This window comes from Cibotium barometz, chromosome 26 (genome assembly GCF_041138505.1).
Source record: "Cibotium barometz isolate CiBa-2024 chromosome 26, ASM4113850v1, whole genome shotgun sequence".
Classification (NCBI taxonomy): Eukaryota; Viridiplantae; Streptophyta; class Polypodiopsida; order Cyatheales; family Cibotiaceae; genus Cibotium; species Cibotium barometz.
The window spans coordinates 39714688-39738726 of NC_141071.1; the positions used below are offsets into that span (position 1 = coordinate 39714688).

General features: G+C 49.8%; 1 protein-coding gene across 6 annotated transcripts; it reads left to right on the forward strand.

Annotated features, from left to right (window-relative positions):
- The first annotated feature begins 1907 nt into the window (after positions 1 to 1907).
- On the forward strand, positions 1908 to 17175 carry LOC147623957 (uncharacterized). 6 transcript variants are annotated; one of them, XM_086820606.1, is made up of 7 exons: positions 1908 to 2243; positions 13975 to 14070; positions 14268 to 14391; positions 14547 to 15127; positions 15219 to 15336; positions 15829 to 16113; positions 16216 to 17175. In XM_086820606.1, the coding sequence occupies exons 1-7, from the start codon at positions 1990 to 1992 to the stop codon at positions 17044 to 17046; spliced, it is 2289 nt and encodes a 762-aa protein (XP_086676732.1). In that variant the 5' UTR covers positions 1908 to 1989; the 3' UTR covers positions 17047 to 17175. The 6 variants fall into 6 exon arrangements, with proteins under 6 accessions (XP_086676732.1, XP_086676735.1, XP_086676733.1 ...); XM_086820609.1 differs by having other exon boundaries at positions 2105 to 2243; positions 13932 to 14070; XM_086820607.1 differs by lacking the exon at positions 1908 to 2243 and adding an exon at positions 13126 to 13535 and having other exon boundaries at positions 13932 to 14070.
- Positions 17176 to 24039: the final 6864 nt, after the last annotated feature.

The window sequence follows — 24039 nt, forward strand, 5'->3', positions numbered from 1 at the left end:
GATGTTCCTGTACATCCATTGCCCTGAACCTAGGACCTTAAGGGCCATATTTGGGTCCTTGAATAGAAAGAGGTAGTACCCATTTGAAGGCTTGGATGATCTCTACCTTGATACCTATGGAAATCCAGTTGTCTTTGACCCACCCTCTAAGGAAATCTACTGGTGGTCTTGGCCCAAACATTAACCCAACTAAACAACGGGATATGTAATCAGTTTCCAACGAATGAACCAGCTCAGGTGGAAGACAAACCACAGGATTAATGGAAGAGGGTTTACCTGATGTGTCCATTACCTTAGCTGGAGCTTGCTTGTTGATTTGAGTCTCTTCTTCGACTTGTTTCTGCAGCAACATCAGATTTAGCTCTTCCACTCGGGCTCTGGATTCTTCCAGCTATTTTTTGGTGTCCATGAAGTCTTCTAACACCTGCTCATACTTCAGCATGGTTTCTTTGTTGCCATCCATGGCCGAGGGCCATTGTAGGAACTACTGAAAGGCAGCTTGTGTGTTCTTAGCAGGCCGAGATGACTTATTCCCAGAGCAGGCCTGTTCTCTGAGTAGAGTAGGGGTTCCCCTCCACTCGGTGCCCATGCACCTGAGGGGGGGGGTGCTATGGAAAGTAAAGTATACAGAGGGCTTCAAGCCTCTGGGCAGGGCAGCAGTCGTCGCAGAGGAGAGAGAGAGAGGCACTCAGGCGCAGCACAGCATCCTCTCTTCAACGGTCGATTTTTTTCCCCTTCACGAGAGCACTCAAGATTTCTTCTTCTCGTCTACGAAGAGGTAAACTCGCTCGCCTCCTCTTTTGATGACGGGCTGCTGACTTGTGTTTGACGTGTGGCACTATAACGCTTCTCTTGTGGTCCACGCTGGGTTATGTGAAATCTCTTTGCCCTGCTTGCGCACTCCGGGCCTGTTGATAAGCGCGCCCCTTTTTGATGACAGGAAATTGGGCTCTGATCTCTCACATCGATGAGCTACTGTTGAGTTAGTGATGGTCGTGCTGTTGCCGGTGGCACTACACCCAATTCTTTGGTATATGCTAAAGCGTGTAGATGAAATAAAAGGCTTCACAAATTTCAAGGAAGAGAGAGAGAGAGACCAATGGTTAATAGCTTCTCTTGAGGTAAAGGAAGAGACCACTCCATGGTGTACGATGTGACAAGCTAACCAATAGAGTCTGAGCTATGATACCAATGCTGTTAATAGACCTCTATAACCATAGCTTGAAGCTTTGCAAATAAATAAGAAGGAGATAAATATAGCAACTATGCACTACAAAGAGAGTGGGTTCAATCTCCCCTCATGCATGAGTGGGTTCAATCTCCCCCCATGCATGAGTGAGCACGCTTCCTCATGCATGTATTTATGTATTAGCAAAAAGCAAGTGCTTAAAAATAGCTTGATACATTTCAATTTGGGCTATTAATATCAAAAAGTAACTTGGTCCCCAAGATTGGCTATTTACATTAAAATTGTAGCAATTTAATTAAATGAAATTATGGGCGGGCGACCATCGTCGCACATCAAAATACGACGACCGCGCACCAGCCAAAATCCATCGCACCCACGCTACTCCGTGTACTGATTTGCTCACCAAAAACACAAGACACATTAAATCTCGCTTATCTGCCCAGCACGATGCGACCACTGCTCCACGCTCTTGCGCGTAGCTAGTCATGACCGTGCGGCAAATGAGCGTACCATAAATATCAAATAATTCCACAATTAATTCAACAATTCTCATTTCCATAACACTAAAAGACTCGTGCCATTGCTTCCTTCATAAGGAGGTGTAGTTTCTAGAAATAATAGTCGCTTCACTCTAGAAAACATTTTGTATCACTTTTGATTGGGTTCATAAGGCCCTCCCCCCCATTTGGTCCATTGGCCGGACAAAATGTTGCTCCTCTTTCACACGATCGAGCCGCTAACAGTTCTGGTTTTTCTGTTGTTCTTGGTCTGACGTCTTCGTCATTTGGTGGAAGCTTGCCATGGCGATGGAGGTGGACTCTTGTGACGACGTGCGCATGTTCAGGTTGAGCGTTGACGTGCGGAGTTTCAAGGCGGGGCTACGGCTGCCCATGAAGGCCATCAACGCGTGCGTGCGTGTGGTGCTGCCGCCGGAGATCGTGAAGCTGGCCATGGCCACGCCCAACTCCGCGAACGCAGCGAAGCTCACAGCCCCCATCCGCACGCACCCCCCGGCCATGGTCCAGAAAGGATCCGAGGTCGCCCTATCCAACGGGTAAGCCCCACCCACATTGCACTAAAGAATTCTTACAACGCATGCAGAAGGCGGCGTAAGGAGAGAGCTTATTCTGCCGCTTCATTCATGTTTGATGTAGAATATGAGATTAAACTCAAACTTTTTGTCTGATCAATCTCGAACGAGTACAAGGCAATCTCATGGATTTCTAATGTGTGTGACACATGTGTACATACACACAGACACAACAGTGTGCCTGTTTTGGAATGGCTTCTGGAAGAGGATCTTTAGTTCCCGGGGCTGTTTCATTTGATGCAGAATGCACCACACCACCCAAGGTTTCTTGCTGAGGATCTGGACATCTGTACTTGTCCTTCGTGAGTGGAAGGAATAAAATTTGTGACTGATTGGTGCTCTTGCATGAACCGAATGCTCAAAATGATATTTTTTTTGCGACCAACATGGTAATTGTCATAGTGTGTTGGTTCAAACCACCTTGAAACTTGAGAGCTCCAAGTCTCCAAGAAAGTCTTAAAGTAACTACCTAGACAAACTACATGATGGTGTAGGTGTTGTTAAAAGAGGTGCTTGACCAGCTACCCTGTGTCTGCGCACGTGCTCATCTTCATCATGGTCGAGTCTACCCTTCACCATAGAAACTCGATATGATGGTGTATCCATAAATATTTGTCCAATGCATGTACCTTGGGTACTGATGATGTGAATGGGGATGTCATAGCACAAAGTATATGTAGGTACACACTTATTTAGTAAAAGAGGACAGACAACCAATAAAAGGGCTCGTGTGAAAGCAAGGAAAAGCAAGGCGTGGGTATCTTCTATGCACACAACAGGAAGCGACCATCTCTTCCCCTCTCAAGTCATCATCATTACCATCGCTGAACGACCAAGGACTGTACTGTTATGTACCTAAACCTGCATTACGATGGACCAACCATGTACTTGTCTTGTGTTTAGGAGATCTTGGGAGCATTCTGTCTCGCAAGAATCTCATATTCTATTGGGTCATTCCTTGACATGTACGGACTGCCATGTCATCCATATGGACAATATGGACTTGTTGCTAGAAATCCTAATTTGCTGTCGAAAACCCTAAATTGTTGTCAAAAACCCTAACAAATAGCAAAAACCCTAATTTCAGCAGCAACAGTTTCTTCTCCCGTGAAAGTGTCTTCTACGTGAGGGATTTGCAGATATGGTTACTGATGAAACCCTAAAAGCATTTTCTGGACTTTCGATCGTGTGAAAGAGGCTTCGGGGATTGCCAGGACACTTGTGTGTGTGAAAGTATCAATGAAGACTTTGGGCAAGGAACTTTGAAGACTCCATGTACAGTGTGGATTGCGAGGAGCTCATGCAATGGAGGAGAGATCAAGAGAATAGTCTTGGATCCTTACGCAGGACAGAAGGATCTCAAGAGCAGAACTTGTGAGCTTGGTGGTTGGGAACCACAGAGGCCCTATTGCTTGATTTGTATTCGTTACATGTATTTGGAGAATTAGGTGCATTGTTGAGGACTCGAGGCACCTACGATCTTGTACTTGGGGTTAGCATAGTTGTTACGAACCTCTCTAACAGTTCGAGGCGTACAATTGCCTGATTGAGGCGTCCACAATTTTATTATTATTATTTTTTGCTGGTTTGAGTCTTTAGACCGGGGCTTTAAGGGCCCATGCAGCCCCCTCTCACACACACTCTCTCTCCCTCCCTTAAGCTTTCTCAAGACCCAAAGTTCAAAGTTCAAACTTCAAACACACTAGGATGATGATGTTTTTTATACCCACTTTTGGAACTCTCTCTATACTCTCTCCCTCCCTTAAGCTTTCTCAAGACCCAAAGTTCAAAGTTCAAACTTCAAACACACTAGGATGATGATGTTTTTTATACCCACTTTTGGAACTCTCTCTATACTCTACCAGTTCATCCCTCCCTTAAGCTTTCTCAAGGCCCAAAGTTCAAAGTTCAAACTTCAAACACACTAGGATGATGATGTTTTTTATACCCACTTTTGGAACTCTCTCTATACTCTACCGGTTCATTTCTTGATGATGTATCCGGATGATGAGGATGGACTATTTTGGTCTCATAGGTCATTTTGGCCTTTTGCAGATGTTTAATACAGATTTCTTTCTTTAACACACACACTCTCTCTCCCTCTCTCATACACACCCTCTCTCTCCCTCCCTCAAGGCTCATACATACACACTCTAGTCTCTCTCTCTCTCTATCTCTCTCTCTCTCTCTCTCTCTCAACTTTCACTATATATATTATATCTATCTATCACTATATATATATACATAAAACAGACGCCTCTGACACGCCTCTAACGTCTCTAAAAAATACGAGTTTTTCGAGGTGCGTACCATACCCGCCTCGTACCAAACGCCTCTGATGCCTCTAACAACCTTGGGGGGTAGACTCCCTTTGGTAATAAAATACCTTGAAGAAAGGACGGGGGTGGGGGGGGGGGTGGGGGTTGAAGTGGGGGGGCTAGGACTGTAGTTACCGACTTTGATGCTTTGATGCGTGAGGTTGAGGAGCTTAGGACTTTGAGGGATGATCCGGATGTATGAAAAGTCTTGGAATCCAAGGCTAAGACTACTGCACATGATGTTACATTTAATGCTATTGCCAATGAGATGGGCGTTGAGCGGCATTGTGAGCTTGCACTTGCATACTTGATAAGGAAGGGAGATGTGATTTGCTTGGTAACTTGGTCTTCAAGCATATTGAGATGGTAGGTGGAATTCTTGGAAGGACATGAAGTAGATGGGTGATTCTCGAAGTTTACTTGTGCATAATGCATTCATATTGTGTGTTCAACACTTATTTTATTTGTGTGACATTGTGTGGTTTGCCTAGACGATGCTTGGTATTTTGTATGTGAATGTCCATGGGACCGGGGAGACGCTTGCATGTTTACACGTGTGTGCACACCCTATTTGGGCCTAAAGCGGTGGTCTTATGGTGTTTGTAGGTGGTAAGTATGCACAAAAGTCAATTTACAGCAATATGGTTTATTGCCCCTAACATTTGTATGTGTAGGTACACACTTATTAATAAAAGAGGGCGGACAACAAATAAAAAGGGCTTGTGAATAAAGACTTTCACACACTTAAGTCCGGGCACCCAGGGACATGAGATCCGCTGCTCGCTGAAGCTCCCGACTCCCCCTGCTCTGCGCGCCTTCGCTCCCCCCCCCCTCCTCGCGTCCCTTCTCTCCTTCCGCCCCCCGCTTGTCCCCTCTGCTCGCCGCTGCGCCCCCCCCCTCCTTCCTCGCTGCTGCGCCGCCCTCCCCTCCTTCCTCGCTGCTGCGCCTCCCCCCCCTCTTCGCCAGTTCGCCCCCCTCCCCTCTTCGCCATTTCGCCCTCCCTCCCCGCTGCCGCCTGTTCGCCCTCCCTCCCCCGCGTTGTCGCCGCCCCCCCCCCCCCCTCTGGGCCTCTCCTCCGATTTTCGCCCCCCCCCCCCCTCCCTCCTCTGTCGTGCTGCTTTTCTCCCCTTAGGGGTTTTTGTTTTTTTCCTCATCGTCATCCGTCCTTCCGCCTCTTGGTGTGCAGCCCGCTTCTTGCAGGTTTTCCGCTTTCGCCTCGCCTTCGCTTGAGCTTCAGACTCTGATGGAGACTCCTCCCGCCTCGCCTCAGAGGGACTCTTCTGCAGCCCCCTCGCCCGCCCCCGAGGTCATCCCCATCAGGCTTTCTCTTTCGCCGGAAGAGGAAGCGAGCCTCACCGCAGAGGTGGAGCACCTTCAGGCTCACTCCACCATCTGCCGTATAGTCGGCACTCGCCCCAGCAGAGGGGAGATCAGGGATCTTCTTCAGGCCCGCCTTCTTGCAGATGTGGGCAAGATCCTGGATGTACAGCTCTTGGGCCGGGGACATTATCAGATCGAGTTCGAGGCCGCCCAGAGCGTTGCCAAGGTCCTTGCCATGAGTCCTCTGGATATCAGGGGTGCTCGGGCTTTCTTCAGGCCTTGGCAGCATGGATTTGACCCAGCAGCGGCGGAGCAGGGAGAGCGCCTCTTCCATATTACAGTTTGTTTCCCTGGTCTCCGCCGGGAGTATCTTCCGCTCCTCTCCAGGCTCGGAGCATTGGTGGGCTCGGTTCTTGAGACGGGCCCCTCAGCAGCTTCAGTGGTGGCCAGAGCAGCTGGGCTACCTTCGGTCAGAGTGTTGGTATCTGACATCTCCTCCCTTCCTAAGGTCATTCAGCTACCTAGGATAGGGGGGGGGTGGATAGATCAGAGAGTGGAGTTCTCGGGGCTCCCGAACCAGTGCTTCATTTGCAGGCAGGTCGGTCATTTGGCCAAGGCCTGCCCTCGCAGGAGACCTCGGCCCTCACCACAGCAGCAGGCCACGGATGGCCCGCCCATAGATTCGGCTCGGCAGGCAGCCTCAGGGACACCTGCTCAGGCCTCAGAGACCTCGGAGTGGCAGCCTGGACAGGGGCGCCGTCGAGGGAGACAGCCACAGCAGCACGCCCAGATACCGCTGCAGCAGCAGCCACAGTCTCAGCCTCACTGGGTTCCCGTGAGGAACAGATTTGCTCCCCTTCAGGAGGAGACCCCTGCAGCGACCGAGGACCAGGAGATGCCAGCTCCCCCTCCTTCACCTCCCCCACACCCACCCCCTCCCACCGCCTCGCGTCCACCATCGCCTCCTCCCGCCCCCGCTCCGGTCTCGGCAGCGGCTCCCTCTCCTCCTCCCTCGCCTCCCCCTCCTCCCCCTCCGCCCGCCTCGCCTTCCCGGGAGGTCCTGGCAGTTCCCTGGCGCTCACCTGCAGTCCGGAGGGCGCTGAGCACTGACCTCGCTCGAGCATCACAGAGGAGACCTATGCCGATTAGGGCCTCACGGATTTCATCTATCCGCAGTCGGCTGAGTCGCCTCGGCATTCGTCAGCGCTCGGAGGCGTTTGATTATACCTTTACACGGCTTTTTGGAGCCGAGGGCCCCCATGAGCCAGCACCCATCCGAGTGCATGTAGTGATACCTCCGGCCCGCGGGGAGGAGGCACTAGACTCAGCGGTGGCCTTCTCGTTCCCTTTATGTGGACCTTGTGACCGGGAGTGGACTCTAGAGCTCGCTCTCAGCACGTTGAAGACTCAGGCAGTTGAGTTTTCTCATCACATGAGCGATTTGGAGGTTACAGATGTGATAGGCCGACTTTGGGAGTTGGCTCATTTTTTCTTGGATCCCGGGAGTGTGGATACATCCGGGATTCGGCATTTGGTCGTGCGCATAGTTGCAGATTTGGCACGCGACCCAGGATATGTGAGTATACACGAGGTTACTATGTCAGAGCAGGAGGCAGTCGCCATGGGTCACAGCCACTGGCGCCTGATCCGGGATTCTTGCAGTACACCGGGTGGGCAGACTCGTAGCCGTTCGGATGGGGACTACTCTCCATCCAAGCCGCTTGCGAAGGCTCGCCGCACGGCTGAGACAGTATCCACCTCAGTAGGACATCCATGAGGATCATCTCATGGAATGTACAGGGCCTTGGCGGAGCACACTTTATACGCTATCGAGGCTGCTTGAGGCAGGAGCTACAGAGATGCCTGGTTGGTGGCAGCATTGACATTCTGATGATGCAGGAGCACCACTTGGGTGAGAGCAGGAACCGGAGATATGGTTCGGTGATGCCTGGTAGATGGGACACTTTCTGGTCCGCAGGGTTTCGTCCTTTGGGTGGACAGGGAGGAGTATGCATGGTTATTGCAGATGCATGGCGGCAGGCCATTGTGGATCGAGGGATCATTGTGCCTGGTAGAGCACAGTATGTCATTTTGAGGATGCATGATGAGCTATTGGGTGTGCTCAACATCTATGCGCCCAATCATGCTAGTGCCAGAGCAGAGTTCTGGACTCAGGTTACAGATGCATTGCCAGAGGCCGCACATTGGTGTGTTGGGGGAGACTTCAACATGCTTGAGGACCCGGCAGATAGGGTGGGAGGCAGTCATGTTACAGTGCACGGCACGGAGCTTGCAGCTTGGGACCGGTTTTGCATGTCACTGAGGATCACTGATGCATGGCAGCATGGGGCTTTCTCCCGGTCTCAGGACAGTCTTAGTTTCTCTCGGTCGGATCGCCGGCAGGGAGGGACTAATCTATCTCGGATTGATCGCTTTTATGTGGGCGATTGGTTGGGGGAGCGAGGGGGCTCCGTCGGCATTCTTGCTGGCACCTCATTTTCAGATCATGCGCCAGTTATATTGACTTTGGAGGAGGGGACACGGGAGCCCAGCTTGCAGTTGAGGATCCCAGAGCGGGTACTTGCAGACCCCAGTCTCGCTGAGGACATTGAGAGGATCTGGCATGATAGTCAGTGCTCTGACCAGGATGCAGCGGGCCAGTGTGCCCAGGGACTCATTGATCTTAGCTCTTTTCTGCACGCTGCAGCTTTGACACGACTGGGAGAGATTCGAGAGCGGGAGCAACGGCTGAGACGCAGCCTTGCTTCGCTACAGCGCCTTCAGGAGTAGCAGCCAGCATGTGAGTGGGTGGCGTTCCAGCTGAGCCAGGCCCGCCAGGAGGTTAGAGAGGCAGAGGAGCAGAGACATGAGTTTTACTATCGTCGTCAGGCCTCTCAGTGGACGCAGCTTGGTGATAGAGTGACTGGGGAGTTTTTTGAGATCACTGGACCCCGTCATGCGCGAGCAGGGGTTCGCCAGCTTGGTAGACCGGATGGATCGATAGCTACTGAGCTCGGGGAGATCAGAGACATTGCCACTGCTTTTTATAGTGACTTGCTTTCAGCGGAGCCAGCCACTGAGGATCGAGATGTATGCAGACAGACTGTGTGGGCCCATGTGCAGAGGAGGGTCACAGACCATATGCGCACAGTTTTAGGTGCGCCTTTGTCAGAGACTGAGCTTGCCGAGGCCTTGAGGGTCCTGCCGCGGCATAGTTGCCCAGGGGAGGACGGACTGACGCCGGCCTTTTTTATGCGCTATTGGGACCTTTTGGGGCCAGGCCTCTGCAGGGGCTTTCAGCATGTTTTGGACACTGGGGTGATGCCGCAGAGCTTTTCAGAGGGCTTGATCTATCTTATCCCCAAGGGGGAGGGAGTATCAGATGATATTCGGCATTGGAGGCCTATTACGATCCTCAATACTGTCTACAAGGTCTTGGCAAAGGCCTTGAGTTTGAGGATCCAGCCCTTCCTGGGGGAGTTGATTCATGCTACTCAGACAGGATTTGTCAAGGAGCGCAGTATCCTTGACAACATCTTTACTTTCTGGGAGGCGACGGCCCGAGCTAGGTTTCTTGGCGAGGACTTGGTCGTGATGCTTCTCGATTTTGAGAAGGCATACGATAGAGTTGATTGGGGATTCTTAGAGGGCACTATGCTACGCCTGGGCTTTGAGCCAGGATGGATCAGAGGGGTGGCAGCTTTGTATTCCACAGCTCGCAGCCAGGTGCTGATTGCAGGAGGTCGGGGGCCGAGTTTTGAGCTGACCAGATCAGTCCGTCAGGGGTGTCCTCTCGCCCCTTTCCTTTTTCTCTTCTTTGCGGAGGCTATGAGTATGTATTTGTCGGCAGAGGAGGTTGGTTTGAGAGGACTTCAGCTCCCAGTCCGGGGGGAGGATTTGCTTGATGCTGAGTTTGCAGACGACACGGGCTTATTTTTGCATGGCCAAGAGGCCAATCTTATTCGGGCAGAGCAGTCGCTCCAGGTTTTTAGTGCAGCTTCGGGAGCATTGATCAATTGGCGCAAGACAGTGGCCTTTTGGATCAGTAGTGCTCCCACTCCGGCATGGAGTCCGGACCCCGGTTTTAGATGGATTCCTCCCGGCACAGCAGTGCGGTATTTGGGATGCCAGATTGGCCTCGATTTGTCACCTGAGCAGCAGATTGCCCCGCTTCTTCTGAGCATTCGGAAGAAGCTATTGTATTGGAGTACAGCTCGACTATCCTTGGCTGGGAGGTGGTGGTGGCAAATCAGGTGCTGTTAGCGACTATGTGGTACATTACGTCTTGCTGGATTTTCTCGAGCTCTTGCATCAGCCAGGTACAGAGGCTGATCAGGAACTTTCTGTGGTCTGGGCGGGACGGTCAGCCAGCTCGGGCAAAGGTTGCATGGGCAGTTATTACACTTCCGCTGGCTCAGGGCGGTTTGGGCATTATAGATCCAGTCGATCAGAGTAGAGCCTTATTGGGGAAGCTTATTGTTCGGGGGTTGCTTCCAGGCGCTGAGCCTTGGAAAGAGCTCCTCTTGCAGCGACTGCAGGCCCGGGCGCCTCCTGCAGGGGGTACTTGGGCACCAGAGATTCGCTGGATCTTCATAGAGATGAGGAGGACAGGCCTCAGTAGAGGATGGGAGGACAGATTTGCTTTGAGTATCCTGAGAGCTTGGGAGCTGCTGAGACCGGGGCTCTCTCAGCGGCCTCCTTCTTGTGTTGAGGAGCGGGCCAGGCAGCCGCTCATCTGGAGCCCAGCGGTTCGTACAGAGCAGGGTCATATGCTGGGTTCTCGGCCTCGTCTAGCCTGGGGACCTTTAGCGGCAGGCCCAGCTCGTAGTTTTGGAGACTGGCAGGCTTTCTGCAGTCTACCAGAGGAGACCCAGGTGGAGAGGCTGAGTCACTTCAGAGGGGGATTGATTATGAGGGATGATATTCAGGAGGCACTTTCAGAGGAGTGGTTCACACCTCTCGAGCCAGTGGCCCCACGGTGGATGGGAGCCTTTACACAGTTGGAGATCCTGATTGCTGTCAGAGCTAGCACTGAGGATGGCAGATGCCTCTATTATGAGATTCAGGATGAGGGCAGACTCCAGAGAGTGGAGGTGGAGTCGCCTTTGGTTGCAGAGTGCACCTTTCAGAGGATTCGGGTAGTGGCTGCCGCTTCTCGGAAGTGGCATATTGACCCCGACCCTGCTGACGTGCTCCCGGATTGGCGCATATGGGCATATGCAGCGCGCCCCTTGGCCCGGCTGCAGTGGGACCCCGGAGAGTACGAGTGGCATGATCCTTATGCATCCCTTGAGGCCACAGAGATCACATTTTTCCAGTATACTGTTAGGCTGGGACGGCATATCTTGACGGCGAGGAGGACGGTTTCTCCAGCGGCAGCGGGGCATTGGCGATTGCAGGGACTATCACAGGAGTTCCTGGAGGATTTCTGGGCTCGGCTCTGGGCTAGTCGACAGGCCCGCAGGATCTCGGCTTTTCAGTGGCTGGTCGCCCACAGGGGCTCAGCAGTTGGCACTTGGCTTGTTTACAGCGGTCTTCCGGCGGCCTGCGTCCGATGCGGCCACCCTATGGAGACACAGAGACATTGCCTTTGGGACTGCCCTCAGGCACAGCAGATTTGGCTGCGGATGCTGCGTATTCTGGCCCCCCTCTCTCCAGAGGGTATGTTTACGTGGGGTGCCGCTGCTTGGTCGACTTCGTCAGGGCCTGCTATGGGCTATGAGATGGAGCAGGGCAGTCAGGCCATCAGATTTATTAGGGGCCAGCCTCGCCTGGTTCCGGCACCGGATTTCTCGTCCGCCAGCTGGACACAGGAGAGGGATTTACGATGGGAGCTCCTCAGCAGCCTCACCATCTGGTTCACCTGGAGGGCCCGGTGCTTCACGGCCTTTGAGGGGAGATTGGAGCCACCAGCAGAGACTGTTCGGGGGATTTGGCAGGAGTTGATCCACACCCTGCGAGGACAGTACGACCGCATCCGGGGAGACTCGGATGAGGCGATCTTACGGCGCCAGGCCTTTCATACCACTTGGCGCTGCGGCCCGTTCTACACCCTACACACGGGATCCCCCCGTTGGCACTACAGGCCACCTATTTGGCTCTCCCCCCCCCCCATTGTATGATTTAGCCGCTCAGTCCTTTAGACTGATGCTTGTATTTTGCAGCACCTAGGGAGAGTCTCCCGGGCTGCCATGATGTATTCACTGCTCTTCTCTCTGTTAGGAGCAGGAGAGATCTCTTTTGTAGCCCTACGGGCGTTTTTTACATAACTAATGAAAGGATCTTTTCTCGGAAAAAAAAAAAAAGTCCGGGCACCCAAGCAAGCCAAAGGCCATTAATGATATATGTTTGGGCACCTTTTAAATAAGCATGGCCTTTTTTTTTTCTTTTTTAAAAAAAAAACCAACAAGCGCAAGAATTAATTAAGAGAGACAAAAATTACAATAACTGGCTGGGATACAGCACTGGGATCGAGAGATCACAAACATAGCAATTACATATCTCAATAATCATTAGCATAGTGCTTCAATTCTGGTTTGCAGCAAAGCCACAAAACGGTTGGACTCATCAGCTTTCCTTTGGAGCTCATTCAGCTGATTCTGGATGAAGTGATCCAAGTTACTTGGTTGAATTGGAGATTCTCGAAGTATTCCAGCTTGCGTGGTGTACAGTCTCGTCTGCACCATGTGGAAGTCATAAATCTGCACATGAAAATCAGCAAAAAGACTTTTCAGATTTGGAATCTGGTAAGCACTCTCAAATGCAGTCGCACATCTATCTTTCCATTCACCCAAAGTAATTCAGCTCTGACTCTGGCCCAGCACCGGGGGAGCACCCCAACAGTATCCCCTAGTAACAGTTGTTTTGCAGAGGGCAGGCAACCCAAAAATAAGCATGGGCTTCAATAAGCAAGGAATAGCAAAGATATTAAAGCTTGTAAAGCTTTTAGGCAAAAGCAAGGCCTAGCCCATATATATAAGATAAGCATGGGTATCTTCTACGCATACAACAGGAAATGACTATCTCTTTCTCCCTCTCCAATGCAAGCTGAATGGACAGCTATCATCATCACCATCTTTATAGGACCAAGGACCGTACGCACTGCCACATGTCATTGTACGACTATGGATTGCACGGATTGTACAGATTGAATATGAACCTGTACAGGTAGTACGGACTTGTTGCCAAAAATCCTAATTTGTTGTAAAAAACCCTAAATCACAAAACACTAGCTTAGGCAAGTTCTTCTCGTTTGAGAGGGTGTTCTATGTGAGGGATTTGCAGATTTGGTTACCGGTGAAACCCTAAAAGCATTTACCGGACTTTCAATTGCGTGAAAGAGGTTTCTTGGGTTTCTGCACACTCTTGTGTGTGAAAGTACTAGTGAAGACTTCGAGGAGCTTGATCTCTCACGTAGGCAAGGAGAGATCAAGAGAATAGCCTTGGATCCTTACACAAGGCGGAAGAATCTCAAGAGCAGGACTAGTGAGTTTTGTGGTTGAGAACCAGAGGCCCTATTGCTTGATTTGTATTTGTTACATGTATTTGGAGAATTAGGTGCATATTGTTGAGGATTCCAGGCAACCGTGATCTTGTACTTGGGAGCAGACTTCTTTTGGTAATAAAATACCTTTAATAGGGGGGCGGGGGGATGGGGGAGGCATTGGCTAATCATTCCGCCCCCTAGTATGGTATCAAATTTATTTCAGTTGTTTGTGGGTGTGCTGTGATTAGTGTTTAATCTAGTTTACCGTTAAGAGGAGGTGTTGGGGTTAGAACATACCTCCTCTTGGACAGGGTGGGTTGTGAGCTAATTAATTTAGCAAGAGCCAGAAGACTGAAGATTGATTTTAGTCAGATGCTGGAACTAAGCTTAACTATTTATTTGTATTATTAGTTGCAAATAAATGTTACCCTTATCTGCTGCAAAATTTATGCAAAAGAACATGTGATTTTTTTGGGGGGGTTTTTGGAGGTAGAAAGAAAGATTCTTGACGGATTCTCTGTTGTACAGACTGGCATATGCTTACGTATGGCTGGTGCACTACTGCTTTCAGCTATGTTTCTCTGGAGCTGCCTGCTTCTGTGAGTGGCCTTGCAGCCGCACTTGCTCAAGATCTTCGTCTCCAAGCACAAATTTTCCACCGTGACAAGTAAGCAGTTGACTTCTTCTAAAACATTTCAAGAATTTTAGATTACACCACAATGCCAGTATATATACTTACGAAAAGGTACATCAAGATACAAAGAATAGATAGATTATCAGTGATCACCAATGATATCTAGAAATATAAGTAAATTTTGTGCAAGTAAGTTGGTAGTGACTCATGCGTATAGAGCTCTCTTGCAGATATGCAGCTGACAGCTTGATTGGCACTGCGTCTATCCCGATGGCACCTCTGATGAAGGAACCTTGGCTTGATGGTTACGCTCCTGTTTACTCACCTTCTGATAAGCTGGATCAGGATGGTCAGGTATGTTCTGGTCTTATTATATGCAGTGGGTGTCTAGAAATCTTTGAATACAGGTACATATTGTATATATGTGTGTACGCATGTATGTATATTCATTTAGAAGTAGCCGCCTTTCCTACCATATTGTCTTATGTTTCCACATGAATGATATGTAGGTAAATATTGGAACCCTGCGTGTGGTGCTTTCTGCTGAAGAACTTGGCCCAGTTACCACATCGGTCCATAAACCTGTCCAAGGAACTATTGTGGAGAGTGGAACCATCTCGCCTCTCCCTAGCTTAGAAGATCCTTATCTTCTCTTAAAGAGGACCTTCAGTGAGAATCTGGTGTCCAAGGTTGTTGGTGTACAAACAGAGTTTCAAGAAGAGCCTGATGAAAAGCTCAGGAAAAGGCCTTTCAAAGAGAAAATTAAAAGGGTTCACACGGTGCAAGACAAGTCAAAAACATTGAAACCTTTGAAAGGAAACCAAGAGAATTTGTTGCAAAATCCAACGGTCAGCTCAGAAAGGGCAGTGTCGGCTTTGCAGGTGGATGAGAAGCTTAGAAGATATGAGTTGGAATGGGAGTTTGAAAGGTGGCGACGTGCTGAAGAGGCTAAGTGGAGAGCTGGTCTCAATGAAAAGGAGATGAAAAGAATGGCAGCACTTGATGCAGAGTGGAAGCAAAAAGAGAAGGAACGCATTCTGGACATTGATAAAACACGCATGGAGCTTAGCAACCTGGAGGCCAAGTTCCGGTGAGCATCTTAAAAAAACATGCACATGCCTAATGTTTCGGGTTCTTATAGTTGCTTGTTGTGTGATGATGGGTTTTTTTACTGCTCCAAGGGCTAAAATTTTTGCACTGGAGAAGAGAGAGCGAGCACTTGTTATCGCCGAGGAAGAAGCTTCGTTGAGGCGAGAAGCTTGGACTCGAGATTGTGCCCAGCGTGCAGCTGATGCAGAGGTGATTGTTTCTTAGGTTGGATATACAGATGCTTGCATGCATACATATATGCAAGCACAACTATATGCTAAATGCACCTGTATATGTTGAAGGGGCACACATGCATGCACAAATTATGTAAATGTACCTTTATATTTTAAAGGGCACAATTTTATGTGTTGAAAGGGCACACTGTGCATACAGGCATAAGTGTGCATGCATACAGACATGTACACATGCACGCACAAATATATGTATATGCACCTGTATGTGTTAAAGGGGTACACATGCATGCGTACAAACATATACATATGCACCTGTTTGTGTTAAAGGGGCACACATGCATGTATATGCACCTGTATGTGTTAATGGGGCACACATACATGCGTACAAACATATACATATGCTTGACAATATATGTAACTGCACCTATGTATGTTGTAGGTGCACACAGAGGACCTCTTAGTGTCCTTTTTTGTGAAACTTCATAACCTTATCAATGTGTCTATGCAGGTTGCAGTCAAGAGACTGCAGTCTGAGTGTGAGCATCGTGTAGAACTTGAACGTGCTAAGTATACTGCTTTGAAGGAGCAGCATTGTGTATTGGAGAAGCGGATGGCGACAGCCAATGCTGCTCTAGCTGACCTGGAGAAGCAATTCTGTGCTTACAAAACTGAGCATTGGAAAACTTCAGAAGCAGAGTTGATCGGTCAGGTTATGCTTCTGAAACAACAGTGCAAAGATCTCCAGAGGAATTGTGAACTAGCCATACGCACTAAGAATGATTACAAGGCCCAGGTATATTCTCTTACAATGCATGCTGTAATGGTGTCAATCAGGCACCCTTTTATCACGTGTATGCTGCAAGTGAAAGAGTTTGTTTCATGTATTGACATGCAGGTCCAGAAGATGGCCAAGGAGCTTGCAAAGCTCCATCGACAACAAACACAAGATGAGGCTAATCGTCGTGCCCAGGATCGCGGGCACCTTGTGTTACAGTCTCTGATTGAAGCTCAAGCGAGAAAGAATGAAGAAGAAAGGTCAGAACTACGTCAGTTAAAAGAACAGTTAGAGCGTCTTCAGATGCATGACCTTGCTGCAGCAGTGGCTTCTAAGAGTGCTGCATCAGCGCCCAACGTGGCAGCGTCTCAAAGTATTACACAAAAGGAAAGGAGAAGTCACAACACTTGCTCACCCTCACGTCCTCAGTGTAGTAGCTCTGGAGCTTCTAGGGATGCAAAGAAGGTTGGCTTTGAAGGAGGAAAAGGCTTAGATGAGGCTGTTCAGGTGGACTTAAGTATGGAGAATGTAATTTTGAGTGACATCATAAAGAAAGGATCTCCTTTATCAAGACAAGAAAGAGATGGATTTGATGACTGGTTCACTGCAGAGTTTGCTGTTGATAGGCTACAGCAAAAGTCAAGGATGCCCGTACTGGAAGAGGTTGAGCAGAAAGAAGACTCAAGTACTTCGAACATGAGAGGAAGCTTTCTTGATGATGATGCAATGCATCCACATTCCAACTTTGATGATGAAATCAAGGGTTTTGATGTCTCCCTCTATGGCTTGCAGCTCTCTGAGTTTCAAACTTCAGAGATCAGAAGGCTTACAAATCAAAGGCTAGACTTGCTACAGACTGGAGTTTACACAGAAGAGGATAGGATTATCAAAGGGCTCGACCAAGAGATTCAAAGGTTACAAAGTGTAGATACTAAGAAGTTCACATTCTAGGTGGCGGTTCAGCACACATGCTATCTTTGCTTGGAGGTAGAAAGGGAAGACAAATGATGGGGGATATTGTTCTTATGCACCATGAAGATTTGTTTTTGTCTGTGTTCTAAATAGATTTGGTTGTATATTTAGCCTTGTATTCAATCATGTCATCTTTCTCTGTCTCTCTCTCTCTCCTTTTAAAGTTCTGATCTCTGTAATAACCTGTCCTCTGATTGTTGACTTTAGACTAGCAATGAAAGAATTCTGGCTCACCATATTTAATTGGTCTGTGTCATCCAGGAAGGGAAGAATAGGAAGACTAGAAAGGAGGGGTTCAGACACATCCGGTGAATATGGCCACCCTTTTTTGCGGATGCTGCCACAGCTTCTCCCACCCTAGAGGTACTTGCCCATACTTTGCACAGGCTGGACAGTTAAAAAATCTAATGCCTTAGAGGCCGACCCCATAGCAAGGCAAACTGGTGTATGTGCTTCTAGCCCGTCCCCATAGCCTCTGCACTGATGTCAGCTTCGCAGAAGGAAGGGAAGAAATTATGGGGGTGGGTTTGGGGTACCCGCCACATTGTCGTCCTCTTCGTCAGCCTAGGTTGCAGTTGCCAGCAGCCTGGAGAGCTGCCGGTCCAGCATGCACAGCAGCCATCAAGTTGTTTACACATCAAACACATGCACCACGACTGTGTTCCAAATTAAGCTCTATTTATTCATTAAAATTGCCTTTCAGCCTTTCAGCCATGCAGCCATTTGACTGTTGACACTTCGTGGCCTACTCCATGCCATGGAGGGCAAGTGGGTGGGGGCTGGGGGGTGATCCCGAGTTGAAAATGCTTCAGCAACTATCGATTCATCCTCTTCTTTGCCAAGCTCCTTGTCTACATCCCTGATTCTGTCAGAATATGCAGCGGAAATGATAACCAAACTTGGGTAGACAAGAGCAAGTAGACTGCAGAAAATAAACAGCACAAGAAACACAGAGAGATAGGTGTGTAAACTCTTCTCTATACACAAGATCCCGAGAAAACTGAATGAATGAGTGGTGGGGGCAAGGGGCCTATATATATGCCCCTGGGAGAGCAGTCGGCCAGCATAAGAAGTGCCCACGATTGCTGAAAAGGTGCCCACAACTGCATAATTGCAGTCGGCCAGCAGAGAAGTGCCCACGACTGAGAAAATGCAGTCGGCCAGTAGTCCAGTAGCCCACGACTCAACTGTATGCAGTCGGCCAGCACTGGAGTGCTCCTACCACCCTCTGGCAACCCTCCCCACCACTGGAAAAAATGGGAAAAAATAGGGAAAAATACGGGGAGTGTGGAAAAATTGTAAAACACCTTATACAGGGCGGGCACACCCACAACAGAGGCCCTGGTGTATAAATATAGACAAGAGATGACTTCTAACACCCCCTCTCAGCTCCTGGCTGTGTAACCAACCCAAGGGAGCTGGAGTGCCGCCTGAGCGTAGCCTGAGGTAGAGACTTCATGAAGAGGTCCACCGCATTGTCCTCCGTCGAACAATAAAGTAGCAAGATGTCACCAGCCAAGATCTTCTCACGTACAAAGTGATACTGTATCTCTATATGCTTGGTCCGGGCATGGAAAACCGGGTTCCGAGCAATAGCTATACAACTCTGGTTATCGCACTGGATGACTGTGGGCTCCCTCTGTGGAAACCCAATCTCGCCTAGTAGCCTCCGCAGCCATACAACCTCACAAGCAGCACCACAAGCAGCCCGATACTCTGCCTCTGTCGAAGAAAGGGCAATAGTTGGCTGCCTCTTGCTGCTCCAAGAAACTGCTCCTGAACCGAGGGTAAAACTGTATCCTGAAAGAGATCTCCTCGTGTCTGGATCTCCTCCCCAATCTGAGTCACTCCATCCTTGGAGCTTGACTCCATTCCCTCCTGTGTAAAAGAGTCCCAGATCCTTCGTACTCTGCAGATACCGCAAGATCCGCAATCTTGCGTCCCAATGAGACTTCAATGGCGTCTGCATAAAAGAGCTCAACAGCCCCACGGAGAAGCTCAAGTCCAATCTGGTGTTCAGCAACCAGATCAATGAACCAACCAACTTCCGGTACTGCGAGGCATCAACTGGCTCACAAGGATCTGTAACGGTTAACTTTGTGTTCGGGTCCATCGGCGAAGTAATAGGCTTGCAGTTCTCCATCCCAAAGGTCTCAAGCAACTCATGAACATACCGTTGCTGAGAGATGAAAAACCCCCTCTGGGTCTGCCAAATCTCCAATCCCAAAAAGAAGTGGAGTAAGCCTAAGTCGGTCATCTCAAACTCCTTTGACAAGGTAGCCTTCGTCACTCCAATGTGCTCCACATGACCGCCTGTGAGGATGAGTTTATCCACATAAAGGATGATAAGTGTGACCATGCCGCGTTCTCGAAAGAGATATAGGTTCGGATCTGCAACCGATCTCTGAAATCCAGTCCGAATAAAGAAGGAATCAATCTTCTGATTCCAAGCCCTGGGAGCCTGCTTAAGACCATACAAGGCCTTACGTAACCTGTAAACCATCCCTTCCGATCCTGGAACAATAAAGCCTGGAGGCTGCTCAATGTACACCTCCTCCTGCAGGTCACCATTAAGGAACGCAGATTTTACATCCATTTGATACACGGGCCACCTCTGAGAAGAAGCAAGGGCAAGAACGGTCCGAATCGTGGACATCCGCGCTGTCGGTGCAAAGGTATCCTCGTAGTCGATGCCTGGCCACTGAGCATAACCTTTAGCCACAAGCCTGGCTTTGTGTTTGTCCACCGACCCATCAGACGCGTCTTTGGTCTTAAAGACCCATTTGACACCAATGACTGACCGCATCAACGGCCTCGGCACCAACTCCCAAGTGTTGTTCTTCTCGATGGCATCAAGTTCCACCTGCATGGCTTTCCTCCAAGTATCCTGTGAAAGGGCTTCCTTTACGGAAGTGGGCTCTTTATCCCGCATGATACGAGACATCAAAGCATAGTTCACTTGAAGAAGCTCCGCTGTGTTGCTTTTATCGCGGACACGATGTGATCTTCGAGGGCCGTCCTCTGTGGTCCACTCGGAGGGTAGCTCCGTGACACCTGACTCCCGAAGGGTGTCTAACAACCACCTAGGTACTCGAACAGATCGTGGAGCCTCCTGTGGTCGCGGGGGCTCTACTCCAGTTGTTGCGGGCTCAACCTCCTGTGATGACTAAGGTGGATCAACTGGAATGATAGACTGGGAATCATCATCAGACTCCTCTGGATCTCCAAGAAGTGGCAGCTCCTCGACAGTGGATGCTAGAACATGCTCGTCAAAGACCACATCCTGGCTGACAACAATCTCATTCCTATCTGGATCATACAACCTGTATCCCTTGGAAAGAGAGTTACACCCCACAAATACCAGCTTGTGGGACTTGGAGTCAAGCTTCCCCCTCTGCTTCTTCGGAATATCATCACTCCCAAAGACACGGAAGTGCGAGACATCGGGTTTCCTGCCAAAATATGCCTCAAATGGAGTCATATGGGGTACTGAAGTCGTCGGAGATCGGTTAATGGTATGGACAGTCGTTGCCACAGCCTCACCCCAAAGTGGACGAGGAAGATCACGATGCTCCAACATGGTCCTCGCCATCTCCACCACAGTCCTGTTCTTGCGTTCAACAACTCCATTCTCCGAAGGCGATCTGGTATTGGCCAGTTCCCTTTTGATGCCATGATCTGCACAAAATCTGAAAAATACAGTCGAGGAGAATTCACCTCCTTTATCAGCCCTGAGAGTCTTCACCTGATATCCAGACTCTTTCTCCACCATCACGTGCCAATCCTTGAACCGAGCAAAAGCCTGGTCCTTCTGGGAAAGAAAGTAGACCCACGTGAATCTGGTACAATCATCAACAAGCAGCATGAAGTAGAGAGATCCTCCCAAAGATGGTATCTGCTGAGGTCCACACAAGTTAGTGTGAATCAACTCCAATGGCCCGCCTGGAAGCCTGCTTCGGAAAGGATTCCTTGTGCTGCTTACCACGTATGCAAGAACTGCAACGTCCTTGCCTACTACCAACATCTGGCAAGCCAACCACCGTCTGGTCCTGGAAGGCGCGCCTCAAAGCATCCACATTTAAGTGGCCAAAACGAAAGTGCCACAAATCTCCGACCTGAGAACCTGTCAATGTGGAGAGTGCAGAGAGCTTGTAGATACCATTCTCCACACCGCCTTCCCAAACAACCTGGCCAATCTCACGGTCCCTTAGAGCAACTGAATGCTCCTCAAATTCCACCCGAAAGCCAGTCTTGCATACCTCATGCACTGACAGAAGATGAAAACCCAGAGCAGGGACAAAGAACACGGGAAGCATGCTTGCTCCCCTTGCCCGTCGGGAATAATCTCCATCCTGCCCTCACTATGTATCGGAATAGTGGAGTTATCGCTAATAAAGATGCGACCTGACTGTCGTCTCAGATCCAGAAAGAAGTCACGGGATGGAGTCATGTGCTTGGAAGCACCACTGTCGAGAATCCATTCCCGGGTATCCTATGCGGTGAAGCCAACTGCGTCCTCGCTCGAAGATGATGAAGCATCGGAGTCCACCATCTCTAAGTGCACAAATGCCGGAGTCTTTGTAGCTGAGGCTGATGAATCAGCACTCTTCCCTGTTCGCTTAGGGCACTTCCTCCAGTAGTGGCCTTTCTCGCCACAATCATTACAAGATCTTTCGGCCTTCAGCTTCTCTCGTTCTGGGTCAGGCTTCTTCTCAGAAGACTTCTCCGGTGAAGCCTTCCCTTCGCCCTTGTTGTTATTCCGGCCTTTCGATCGTTGGCCAGTTAAGGCCTCCGAACCTCCGCTGTGAGGAGGGTTCATGAAACGTTCCTCCTGGTCCAAGACCATTGGCACTAGCTCCTCCCAGGTTATGGTGCTGAGCCTGCCACTCGTAATCAAAAACGAGGAATAGAAAGCATAATACTGACCAGGCAAGTGGGACAGCAAAGTGATGGCCATGTCTTCAGATGATATCTCTTTCCCAGCTTGTAGGACTTCCTGTTGAAGGGCCTGTAGCTTGTTAATGTGTTCCCGCATTGTGGAGGACTTTGCAGGGTTCATAACCCGCATCTGCACTTCCAAGGAGATCTGTTTCATGGGTGATACCCTGTTATACAAAGAAGCAAGGCGCTCCCATATGCCTCTCGCCAGCGTCATGTGCTTCACATGATTGATCACTTGTGGTGTGCAATTGAGGAAAATAAACGACCGGACCCTGGCGTTGACATGATCCCACATGTGTGCCTGTGCCTCTCGGTCCTTCCTCATCGATAGTAACTCTCCTTCCTCAGCTTCCGGCCGTGGAACCCCGATGATAATAAAATCAGCAAGCTCATATGACTCCAGCACCGACTCCATCATGACCTTCCAGATGCCGTAATTGGACCCGTCCAACTGACGATCCACTGGGAACGTGGGGAGAGTCGGAATCTTCACGTGCTTCTGAGCCATCTCTAGTAAATCTACCGTCGCAGAGAGTAACCTGAAAGGGTGGGTGGGTGGGAAAAAAAATCTGAAAACCTGCAAGTGGCTGTCCAGCACCTTAGCCCGCCTTCCTCTTGCACCTTCTCTTCCCGTTCAGCCCAAAACAGTCCACCAATCAGCAGCCTAACGCTCCCCCTCTTGCTCAGAAAAACTCCCAAGATCTATCTCGAGCCTAGGGCTCTGATACCATGTCAGAATATGCAGCAGAAATGATAACCAAACTTGGGTAGACAAGAGCAAGTAGACTGCAAAAAATAAACAGCACAAGAAACACAGAGAGAGAGGTGTGTAAACTCTTCTCTATACACAAGATGCCGAGAAAACTGAATGAATGAGTGGTGGGGGCAAGGGGCCTATATATATGCCCCTGGGAGAGCAGTCGGCCAGCATAAGAAGTGCCCACGACTGCTGAAAAGGTGCCCACGACTGCATAAATGCAGGCGGCCAGCAGAGAAGTGCCCACGACTGAGAAAATGCAGTCGGTCAGCAGTCCTGTAGCCCACGACTCAACTGTATGCAGTCGGCCAGCACTGGAGTGCTCCTACCACCCTCTGGCAACCCTCCCCACCACTGGAAAAAATGGGAAAAAATAGGGAAAAATACGGGGAGTGTGGAAAAATGATAAAACACCTTATACAGGGCGGGCACACCCACAACAGAGGCCCTGGTGTATAAATATAGACAGGAGATGACTTCTAACAGATTCCCGCCATGGTTTTCTGTGCTAGTCCCTCCCAAGGCATCTCACGATCTCAACAAGGCCTGGGGCTCATGCGAGGGCGAGGATTATGTCCCTAGCACTCTAGAGGACGTAGAGATGTCTGCTGATGAAGAAGGGCGTCCCTTGCCACCCTTCTGCAGTCTTCCTTCTAGAACCCTTAAGCTAGCTATGATCTCATCTTTCGCCGAAATCTTGTCCCCATCTACTTGTCCCATTTGGCTAGCCAAAGCTGACACCTGCGAGATGGTCCTCTTTCCGCCCGCCATGGTGTCAAATCCCCATAGGATCTCCTTGTAGAACGCTCATGGTACGAGACTCGAAACCTGCAAACAAACAAACAAGAAGGGGGTGCAGGCTTGACTCACCACCCAATCATGACAGCCGTGGGCAAACCCACAGACTTGCCTGTCCCCACCGAGCCACGAGCTGAGCTAACTAAGTTGACATACCGACCAATCTCTACCTCGTGACGTCCGATACCGCCACGAAGCTACCCTCGCGGGCCTCGAGACTGCTACCGGCCTCAGCTGCGTAAAGCAGGTGCACGTCTGCACTAGATCCAGGCTCTAGACCATAGAGCTCTCACAAAACATGTGAGACTTTATATGACTAATGACTAACCTTGGCCACCCTTTTATAGGCTCTTGGCCGGTCATCGGGCGTCCACACTTGGGCGCCCGCTCGTCCATACTTGGGTGCCCGTCCGTTAGTCTATCCCTAACTCAGCTCGCCAATCAACCTGCCTAGCTCCAAGCTTCACCAAACCTCA